Raw genomic sequence first — 11877 nt, 5'->3', positions numbered from 1 at the left:
TATGTTTTATTATTTGTTACTGTATTTTACTATACATATAAAAAAAAATGTGATATGGTGACTGAAGAAATGATTCTGGTTCAACCTGACCACAAAACCAGAAGCTGGGTCAAACCATGTACCGCACATTGATGCAATACATAATTATATCATCATAAACATTTTAAACCACACTTAACCAATTACACAAAAAAGATAATCAAATTCTATGAACAGAAGTACACATTTTAACCTTCAACAGAATAATTTCAACTTTATTTCATTTAGTTTCACATGGATCCCATATAATAAGAATACAGCAGAATTCTGGAGAGTCTTGGATATTTTTTTTCTTTACTCTGACTTATCATAAATACTAATATGAATACATCATACACAATAAACACAGCACTATCCAAAGGCGTAGAGAGTATCACAAGACATCATTCACCACTAACAACAGAGTATATTTCATTTCAGCATATTTATAAGAGCTACAGTGGAAGAGAGAAAGAGAAACAGAGAGAGAAAAAACAGAGATGGGGGGTGACTCGAGGAAGAGAGAAAGCCAGGTACTTCTATGTGGCCTGAATCAAAAACCCTGATTTTTATTTATTTTTTATTAAATCAATCCAAGGCTATGCAGTGGATCAATATATTTGAGATGGACAACAACTTATTCTGTTGCGGACTGGAAGCAAAACTACCAATAAAGATATATCTCGTACCATTGGCAAACCCGATCTTGTACATACAAACAGAGGACTGGCAGTATGACAGGTATATCTACTATATATCTGCAAAGGATTACTGGAAGTATTGCAGCACTTATTGTACTTTGTGTTTCCTGTTGAATATAGCAGAGCTGCTATGCGTGCTGTGCAGTAACCACTACGATGGGGCAAACATACCACGGTATTAATGAGTAGTCTAATGCTTTCCTGCAGCTTGGAGCCTCAGCCCCTCATATAGGTGTAAGGATGCTTTAGGATATAAGGAATAACTCACATGCAGTACATTTGTTTGCCTTTCAGAAAGAGAAGGATTGAAGATGCAGGAGTAGTATATCTGTAGACACATTGTTCAGATTCCGTCTTTAAAGTGTAACTGAGTATGTACGTGTGACTGATAACGACGTGATAGAAACACACTTAAAAAACTATAGAACTCTGTCTTACAACTTTCAGGACCACATAAAAGGCGATCAGAAACAGAACGAGGTTCATCGACAAAACCAATCTGATGACGTTACATTAAAAAAAACAAAAAAAACACACACACACACACCACACAATGCTAAAGTAGTTCTTCACTGCCCCGATTCACAATGTTCACACTGACAGCACACCATAGTTGTTTCTGAAACAGCACAGCAAATATGAGATGCTACCACGCTCACTAATTTTCAAATGCAGTTTGATCTTATATTTCAGGATTTTAAATATTTTGTTCATAAGGGTCCATGCTCTCTTGTGATTGATAGCCTATTTGATGGAAGAATATTTATAAAACATAAAGAAGATTGAAACAACCTACTGATAACCCATTATTGTTGTTCTCACAATACATTAACCTTTTTCCGCTCACATTTGATATCAATAATTCTCTTGTCTTTCATCATTGTGGTACCAATCATTTAAGGGAATTAAAGGGCAAAGGTTAAACTATGTGAGCTCCTAAACAGAACTAAAATAAATGCAATTGAATAACTCTGTGCTCAACATTTGTTGTATAACAACTAATATGGAGTGCACAATTATTCAACTGTCTACATATAACTATATATATTTAGATCAGCATGTTGATATTTACACAGCACAGACAAATACATTCTCCCAAGTTAAATATTACTACAATTTAAAATTTTTTTCCCCATAAATGTAAATCTTTTCCATAGCAAGATTTCTCTTAAATGTTCGTCAACGAATGTTTTGGTATTTGTATTCAAGTTTTTCTCGTATAACCAAACAGACAATCCTCAGTTGTCTTCTACAGTTAAATACATCACGAGAATAAACATCATGTTAACAGCAAAGACCCATTTTCCCTCCTCGTCCTCTTCCCCCCCCAACCAACCCCAACATCTCCTGCTTACCCCCGATGGTGTTCCCCTCCCCAGGCCCCACCCGTTTCTGCCCTCAACGCCTCCCTGGCTCCGCCTGTCGACTCACAGATACACAAACAGACACACAGAGGAGTGTGGAAATGCAGATGATGGTCGAGAGCCACACTCCAAAATCACAAGGGCGCCCTGGGAATAGGGAAAAAGGTGGGGAGGCGAGAGGCAAAGAGAAGAGAAAATATTAAAGAGACAGCAAACACATGATCACATATAAAGCCAAGTATGGTTCAATAAATATGGGCTCAGTATATATGTAAATGTATTTTACAAATAACCCATGCTGTCCTAACTTTGGCACATTAGTTTGTGTTCATACAGGATCATCTTTGCTTATATTAAAACGCTGATTGAAAAAAAAAAAAAAACTATATAGCTGTTAATAGTGAATCATACGCGTGAACGGTTTTGACATTTCAAAATCTTCAAAGCCTGACTTCTTTTTCCCACTGCAGCAAAGTATTACACTACACCAACAAGCTTTTTCACCCAGGGTTTTATGTTTTTTTTCAGTTAGATTCCCAGGGAACAGTGGAACTCGAAAATAGAGCAGGTGAGTCTATGAACCTGAATGAGGTGAGAGTTACTGTGAAAGCTGTACCAAGTCAGATGTCATGTAATAACATCACACTCTCTTTTTATGTTTCCCCAGGTACTGTTTCCAGGGAAGGTAAGACAACAGAAGGAATTCCTCATAAAAAAGACAAATAAATAAAAGACAATGACTTTAAAAAACTCAGATTGGAAAAGCCGCAAATTTTGTCCAATAGTTCTTTCATGTGAAAGTCAAAATAGAGCTATACAATAATTATGAATTAGAAACTAAAATCTGAAAAATCTGATGAGTAAAGGCTACAGTTACTATATATATTCTATATATATTGTTTTAAGATGATGTAATCAAGAAATGCAGCTCTTTTCCTGGTGTCAAGTCTTATTCTAAAAACTAAATCTAAAAAGAATTACATGTGAATTCATTGTATAGTGCTGCTGTTATAGTGAAGCTTCAGCCACATTACATACTCTACTTAGCTATGAACAAGTATTAATCAGGTTACCTTTATGTTTTGAGCAGTTAAGTTAGGTTGTTTAAGCTACACTGCATCTAAATGTCATTCGAGGGAGGAAACAGATTTAGTATAGCATGGTAATTGTATCTTGAACATGTGTCCAAAGCAGTATGTAAGATGCAATTACTAAACCAAAATATTACAATTAGTGGATATGCATCAGACACTGTTATAAGCCCAGTAAAACTTATCACTCAGTGTCTGAAGATCATACTAAGATGTTAAAATCTGTTCTAGCAGCTGGGGTCAGGTCATTTGTCTTGTGTGTTATATTAACATGTAAGGCCAGGTTGGGTCTTCTATTTGAGTATAGAATCTGCCAGCGTGTTTCGCTGGCTCATAATTAGCTCATAATATGTGTTTAAAATAAAGTATTTATTTAGATCTTGACCTCTAATGTGCCCATGTGTTCTACTCACTGTATGTTTGCACTCACCATCCTGCAGCTGTGGTTTCACTGGACAGGCTCACATTTGATTAGAGTAGGAAGTGGGCTGCTGGTCGTAACCCTGGCTGTAACCTCCATCCTCATTGTAGCCTCCCTGCTGGCCGTATTCGGGTTGGTAGCCTCCCTGGGAGCCGGCGTAAGGGTCCTGCTGACCATAACCGCCCTGGCCGAAGGAATCCGGGGCAGGCTGCTTTTCCTGTGAAGGGACGTATGTTCCAGAGAAAGCAGCCATCCAGCCAGTCTCCTTAAACACGAACCACAGGTTGCCTAGCCACAGGATCAGGTTGATGAAGCCAAACGCCTGCGGAGCAGCAAGGAAACAGTTGTTTATTGTAGTATTGGGATTTACTGTTAATGTTCTCATATCAACACTTTGGTTCATCTGGGACCTACCACAGAGGTGTTGAGGCCAGAGACCTTGGGGTCATAGACCTCACGACACTGGTTCTCTTGTTCGTCACAGGCTGAGATGAGAGTTATTACTCTCTCTGGATCAGTGGCTGTTTTCACGTCTGACAGGCCTTTAGCCCAAGCACATGAAGACACCAGCCACATGAAAGCAAACACTGCCGTCACAACAAAGTCCTGGGGATCAGAAAGATAATCACTTTCACTAGCACCACTTAACAGCTGCTAAACGTCATTGGATGACTGATTGTAGGACTTGTAAGGTGTAAGAGACAAATAAAACTCACAATCTGGGCTCCCTTGTTGTTTTCACGGTACTTCTCCAGCACGAAACAGTATACAGAGAGGGCTGCCATAGAGTAGAGGAAGGAAAAGACACCGATGGTGACAAAGAACTCTGCTGAGGAGGAGTAGTCTCCAACCAGGAACAGACGCTCGGGATTCCCGCCTTTACAAGTGGGGGCATCAAAGTAAACCTGATGGAGCCTGAGAACAGCAACAGGCAGAAACAGAGGCAGAAATGAACAGATGCAAGAGGACAAAGAATGGGTAAATGATGATACCGTTGTGTAAACACCTTACAAATAAGAGCTTACTTGTGCTATAACATAGCAGATTAACAAAAAGTATTCATGTGCTGAATGTTACATTACATTTTTGCAATACTGGAGAAAGTGATGACAGACTACACACCTGAATGGATATTCAAATTCTACTTCTATGCCGAGGTCACTCTCTGACCGGTTTTTACACTGCACACTCATCTTGAGCATGCCAGAGTAACTGCCGCATGTGGAGAAGGCGAAGATTGCAAAGATCTGTCGGAGAAAGAGAGTAAAATGAGGAAAGTGCAAGGTGAGCTTTTGAGATTACACTTGTTTCAGTCCCATCACATATAATCTCTGCTTCACATGAACATGTAAACAAAGAGCTCCGTATGGAACAGCTGACATTGAAGGCTGCAGGCTGTGCTTCACCACCTGCGACGTCTCCGGCAAGCTGCTGAAAAATGCACCCAGGGTGCAAATCAATGCAGCGTTATCGCCGGGTTACGCAGCAAGGCCTGCACCTGTTGCCATGGTTACAGTCGCATTTGGTCGCTTCTCTGTTTGTTTTATAGTAACTTTTTGTATTTTGTGCTATAACCGTGATTTTGCATTCCTTTACATCCTGTAACAGAGGTCAGCTTTGTTTTTCAAGCTCCTACCTAGAGTCACAATAACAGAACAGACATGCGTGGAGATAAACTCACAGTCGCTCACACACCCGGCAGATTAAACAAGTTAGACTATTTTTACTGCACCCCCACCCCCCTTAACGCTACAGGCTAGATCCGATTGGATAGAAAATCCAGCTATTAATCTGACTGAGGTGCTCTACCATCTGTCACCACATACTCACACATAATACAAGCTACTGTAAAGGCAGACACAACACACCCTCACCGCCACACCACCACACGTGAGCACATACCCACATATACAAAGGCATATCACTGCCTTCTTAACTCTAGGCTTGTACCTGCTGCAGGTATCAACACACTAAACTAGTGTTTGCTGGATTTACTGTACACACAGTGGTCACTGTGGTGGCTTTACTCATTGTTCAATTCTGCTGCAGTATTTTAGCATTCTCTCCCAACAACACTAACAGCTTCTCTCACTGTTGCTGGCAAAAGGCAAATTAACAGGTTTTAATAATCAGTGCAAATGGCTGTGGATGTGATGAAAGTGGCAGTGTTGGTTTGTGAGAGCGGGATGAGACAGCTGCTAATCAACACTGCTTATTGAGGCAATTACTGTCTGCAGGGGAAGTAAAAACACAAATAATATGCATATTTGTTGCACATATGGAAACCTATGGAAAGAAGTCTGAATATTTTACCTGCATGCAGGAACCAGGATCATGTTAATCTTTACATGAATCCAGTTCGAGCTCAAAGCTAAATGTGTGTACATTATGATATATTTTATCAGTTAAGTCATGCCATCCTTCTCATTCTGTTTAGTCTAATTGCCTTATGGTGCTAACTCTTTATTACTGAGGTATTTCAAACGTTTTAGAGCTCCCAGTGTTCGTATCACGTTTCATTATCCATCTGAGACAGCTAGAGGTTAAGCTTTCATGAGCTTAATCAATACATTTGCTATCTTTATCTTCATCAGAGTCACTTTAGTGAAACTGAAACTCCGTCTACCTCAGAAATAATGTCTACCAGACCTGCTGCTGTCAACGGGATCTCTGAAACAATTTTACAACTAAAGGAATTTAATAAAACTGTCATGATATAAGGAATTATTTGAGGGTTAGCATATTTACATGTAGTTAAATTCAACATGAAGTTGGTAGAGGAGAGGTCAGAAAATGAACATAAATGGTTCACAGCTTGACTGTCTGCCATCCAAGAATGAAGGTACATAGGCCGACTTTCTGATAGTTGTTGAGATATCCCTCGAGTCACACCCGAGCATAGCTGAAACTCAGTTGCAGGAAAACAGAATCTTAATGGGGGCGGCCACCATTATAAGAACTGTACTTTTATGGTGATAAATGACTGGAAGGGGGAGTGATGGAGGAGGAAGAGTGGGACAGCCAGGCTGAGAAAAGAAATGGTGGCGCACTGAGTGTTAGGTGCCATGGTAACACTATTGGCAGCATCACACAGTGAGAAGGCAGAGGCTGGTTTCTACCCCTCCTGGCATGCTGGATGGTCATCATTTGTTCTGTAAGGAGAAGACACACAATCCCACACACGCACACACAAACAGTCCGTCTGCTACTGTTTTCCTCACAAGGTCTTTATGTAAGAACTAATCTACACATGAATTCAATTATCAATAGTCAACTTTACAGCCTGATGGATTAGTTAAGACAGATAATTAGATGTTTTAATTACAAAAATCCTGTAGTGATATAAGTGAAGTAAAATTTACATAATTATATTGTTCTTTTTGTAAATTATACCCAGGGCACCAATTTGAGTTTTTTACAGTTGAAAAATAAACCTGTGAGCTCTATTACAGGTATTACAGGAATTTCTATACTCTAATTTCTTGTTAGTTGTTGGCTGCAATGACCTTCTATCAACCATTTTATCTTAAAAAATGTCCTGATGGGGGGACAGCAAGTTTATAGTTGTGATCCATAATTTCTAAGCAATAAATAGTTTAAGAAAAAATAATCCTCCCTGAAAGATGTTACCGATGAATATTACTTTGTGTACAATCCCTGAATTAAAGCAGAAACCTCTTATATTTACAATGCCATCATTCATATACAATACATATAGAGTGAATCAACCCATTTTGTAAAAAGGGCTCTATTCAATCAGCATTTAGCCAAAAGCACAAATGTGCAGAAATAAACACAAGCTGTGTGAGCCTTGCTCGGAAGCCCTGCAGTAATAAGCACAGAGTGTGTGTGAACAGCCAAACTCCTCTGAGCTACAATAAAAATCAACAGCCTTTTTTTTTTACACATTAGGAAATACGCCAAAGCGAATAAGGCTCTTTCTTCTCGCAAACAGCCTTTTCACGTTTCCTGAGAATGAGTCAGAGAGTAGAAATTTCCTTTGAGATTCAACGTAGCACTGCCATCCTGCAGTGGCAGAGGCAGGCAGCTGTTGGCGGGCTCTGTGGCTGAGCTCAGCATCAGCTGTATTTGGCAACTCGGTGTCTTACAACATCCATCAAATATAGACTTTGTCAGCACTACTCCCTAGAGACAGAGGGTGGGGGCGGGGTAGGGTGGGGAGGTGGCCACACTGACATGAGTCAAACATACAAGTGTCATTTTTAGGCCCAACATCTCAGATTCTCAACACCGATCATCTAAACTTATTTATTGCATCTCCTCTCATCTCTCTAATTCAAATATATGAATGTGAACACAGCTTCTTTGCATTTTATATAAAAGTGTAGGATAGTATAGTCTCTGGCTGCCACAAGTGGGTTGATTCTACTACAAAGAATCTTTTCTATGCTAAATGTTTCCACTGAATTCAGCTTGAGTAAATGGAAAATACTTCTGAGAGGAGGCTCCCCTCTCCTCTCCTAAACCACCATGTTGCTGGTGATGCATGCCCATATTAATACAGACAGAGCAGCAGCTCCTCCTCCAGTCTGACGCAGGCCTTCTGACGGATGATTCATGGGCCCTGGCCTCCTGAGCGAAGCTGCTGATTGGTGGTTGGCTTGCTGTGACCCAGGGAGGCAGCGATGAGGTGCTGGCACACTCACACCGCTCCAGGGAAGGACTACAGAGTCATGCAGTACACTCACTGTTCTCTGGCACATCTTCAGAGCTCATTACGGTGCGGGACTGTGTCCGGGCTGCTGGCACGCACACTTTCATATGGGCTGTGTTACGTTCTCAAGCTGAGGGGCAGTGGGGTAGCTAAGAATTATGGGATGCATGCACAGGAGGGGAACCACCAAGAGAAGAATATTGCAGTGCATGCAGATATTTAATGATCAGTTATCAGGAAAATATGTCCATTGATTTACATCTGTCATAAAAGGTGTGTTGTGATTTTCTACAGCTCAAGGTGACCTTCTCAGATGTAGAGCACAGAGCAAAACTATTTTATAAATTCATTGGCAAAATAATTGATTTGGACTGATTTGATTGATTTTTTTTTTCTCTGTCAGTCAATTAATTGCTGTATTGATAATTTTCACCACTGGGTTAATGATCAGTAGAAAGCACAGGCAGAAACTAGAACCAGAAAAATTACATAACAATAAACTAAAGACACATTTCAGAGGTTCTCACTTAGCCTTGGGGCCTCACTGGGTAATTAGTACCACTATTCCCAGCACTGTGGCGCCCCTGCTGCAGAGAAAAAAAAAGCAGGAACACAGAGGTGCCGCTGATAACCCTGAAGAGTGAGCACGCTGCTGCTGATGCAGGACAAACAGCGCGGATGGCAACTCACTGTAGGAGAACATCTGGGACTGTAAGACAACATCCTTAATGTGGAAACTTTTAAATATGCTCTTGGATAGATCTGCATAAACTGAACTATTTTTACTACCAATTCATCAATTGGTTGTTTTGTGCAATCAGCAACCTATGTCAGACATTAACTTCATAATAAAGACAAGGCAAGACGTAAATCCTCACAACTGATGATAATGTTAATTAGGTTTTGCATTCACCAATTATCCACACAGCTGCCCCATTCAACTCACTGTTTCAATACTAAATGGTACTTGATGACTTTTATGAGTTTTCTGATCGTCTTCCTCATTAGAAACAGAACACAATGTTGTAATTAGGCCCATTTTATGATGCATCATCAAAAAATAATTAAAAGCAAAAATGATTAAATTTTAAATTTCCTTAGGGTGCAGATATTGTGTGATCATTGAGCTCAGTGAAACCATTCTGTCAATCTAGTTCTGTTGTGCTCTCCATGGAGAAACTACTAAGTCATCACCTGCTGGAGGAGACATATCAAACAGAAGTAGTAAGAACTAGACCAACGTGCAGAGGTCACGTCCTCTGAGAAGGATTTGACAAACTGTCATTATATTCCACACAGTGTTACTCCAGCAGTGACGTCACGCATCCTGCTGGTGTGTCCTGCACAGGCCTGCTGGGGAAGCATCACAACCACCATCTGGATACAAGACACTCCTCAGTATACCTCAGTCCTTATACCAGACGAGTGCAAGCATGGGAGTGGTTATTGACATTTACATTTAGTCATTTGTCAGATGCATTTATCCAGAGCAACTTACAGGTGAAGTGCAAGGCATGAAAAATATCTACAGTACACCAGGGAGAATTGAAAAGAAAGTGCTCTATGAAGAACTGTTTCTGTTTCATGAGGTGTAAGTGTAGAGCAAATGTTTGTGTTTAGGAAGAGAAAGAAGATATGATGAAATAGAAGAGGGTTGAACTGTGAACCTTTTGAGGAATGTGCAGTCACATCCATTATTAAGCAGCATGAAGATTTATGACCTCTGTGTGACAGAAGGTCATAAATCCTCCTGTGAGGAACACAGATTTATTAGTTACTGCAAAAAACAGTACTAGTTCTCAGCAGTTTATCTGGACTAGTGTGTTGTTTTCTCTGTCTTTTTCATATGAATATATATATATATATAAACTGAGGACTTACCCACTGTAGAACTTTTATGAATCCCAGCGGTTGTTTGATTATTGTGAACTGGCCTTGAGCCACCAACTGTTAAAAACACACAAAAACCAGAAATCAGCTGTGGACATGAACAATTACCAATTACCACAGGACAGTTAACAGGCTCCCGCTGTGCCAGCCTCCCTCAACAGACCCTGGCAGGCGTGAGGAGGACGCGATGACTTCATGACCACAGGGCCGGCGCGCTGCTGACACCTGCAGGTGTTTGTTATGCACCAAATATCTTCCAGTCAATAGAGTCAAGTCAACAGTCAGCTGGCATGTTTGTGGCCTCTGAGGGGAATAACTACAGTAGCTCGGATATTACCTCCACACGCTGTACTACGTGTGTTTGCGTGTTTGTGTGGGCGTGTGGGAGAGAGAGAGGGGGGGAGGAGAGGGAGCGTGCGCGCCAGACATTTGCTGCCAGCATTACAATAAGATAAAGCTGATTAACCGACTGCTTTCCCTGCTCTCTATCTCCTCACTTCACACCACTCCTTGTTATTCATACATGAGAAAATGTCCCAGGGTTTTATTTATTTTTATTTGATTTGATTTGATTGTATTGGTCTCGCAGGTGAATGCGACGCAGCAGAGAAGGTGGTGTGTCCCTGTGTGCAGCAGTAAATGGCCGCACAGGAACGAGCAGCAGCAGCAGCAGCAGCAGCAGCAGTGAGGGCTGTGCGTCGGCCCACTGTGGGGGCCACTTTCACCCCGACGCTCACGGTTTGTGCCAAACATCCATATTAAACAGATGACGCACGAACCGACAGAAATCAGGTGCAGAGCGGAGCGGCAGCCTGATCTCCGCTCATTCCCCAGGTAAACCCTGCTGGCTCTGTAACACCCTGCACAGCTAACTGGGAGACGAGCCCTAGAGATGCAGGACACCGTGCTCCTCCACTGTATGTCGGGCCTACTGCGGCTCTCCGAAAACACACACACACACACACACACACGGAGAGAGAGAGAGAGAGGGGCCTTGGAAATGAATCAGGTTCCCCGTTTGTTATCTTAGCAACAGCGGGCTAATTGAGACGTGAGCAATCTAAATCAATTAGCTGAATCTCTGGAGATAATAAGCTCCATCCTCTCCTTCCTTCGCTAAATGTCATTGCTGCAGCAATCTGTGGACATCCTACACATCCCCGGACTGTCACCGGGCCGCTCCATCACATCCACTGCTGCATCAGCTGTGGAAAATTGTGCAGCTCCACCTCGCTCTGTCGTACCTTTACACAAATATCATCTTCTGATAAACGGATAAATTACTATTTCGACTCCGGGAGATCGATAGCGCTGCATTAAAACAGAAATATCGTCGGTCTGTGGCACCAAAAATACAAAAATTCAAGCAGCCGATAAAGGAAACAGAGAAATATAACTAAACATCATCTGCCTTTACAAACTCTAATGAAATAGATGATTTTCTACCCAAAGCCTTACCTGGTTTACAACATCCATCTTGGCCGCTTACTCGCTGATAAGAGGATCAGAGGGGCGGAGGGAGGGAGGCGTCTCATCCGGAACAGTCCAGGGGAGGAAGACGCCCAGAAGGAAGAGCTGGACTGCGTCACCAGCTGGGCGAGGACGCGTGATGCGTCGTGACGCCAGAAACATAATCGGACGTGGAGTAAAGACGAATGGAGGCGTCCGTCCAATCAGAGCGCCGCTTTATTCTAAGGGAGCTGAGATTGCTACCGGG

The 11877-nt window shown here is 41.6% G+C and overlaps 1 protein-coding gene across 1 annotated transcript; it reads right to left on the bottom strand.

Annotated features, from left to right (window-relative positions):
- Positions 1 to 238: 238 nt before the first annotated feature.
- sypb (synaptophysin b) lies at positions 239 to 11733 on the bottom strand. The gene is made up of 7 exons (XM_026367250.1): positions 11619 to 11733; positions 10152 to 10217; positions 4718 to 4842; positions 4312 to 4510; positions 4010 to 4201; positions 3605 to 3917; positions 239 to 2230 (listed from the first exon to the last, which is right to left on the bottom strand). Exons 1-6 carry the CDS (start codon positions 11634 to 11636, stop codon positions 3636 to 3638), a joined length of 882 nt encoding a protein of 293 aa, XP_026223035.1. The 5' UTR covers positions 11637 to 11733; the 3' UTR covers positions 239 to 2230; positions 3605 to 3635.
- Positions 11734 to 11877: the final 144 nt, after the last annotated feature.

The sequence above is a fragment of the Anabas testudineus genome, chromosome 7 (assembly GCF_900324465.2).
Source record: "Anabas testudineus chromosome 7, fAnaTes1.2, whole genome shotgun sequence".
Classification (NCBI taxonomy): Eukaryota; Metazoa; Chordata; class Actinopteri; order Anabantiformes; family Anabantidae; genus Anabas; species Anabas testudineus.
This window is presented reverse-complemented; position numbering and strand designations above follow the sequence as displayed.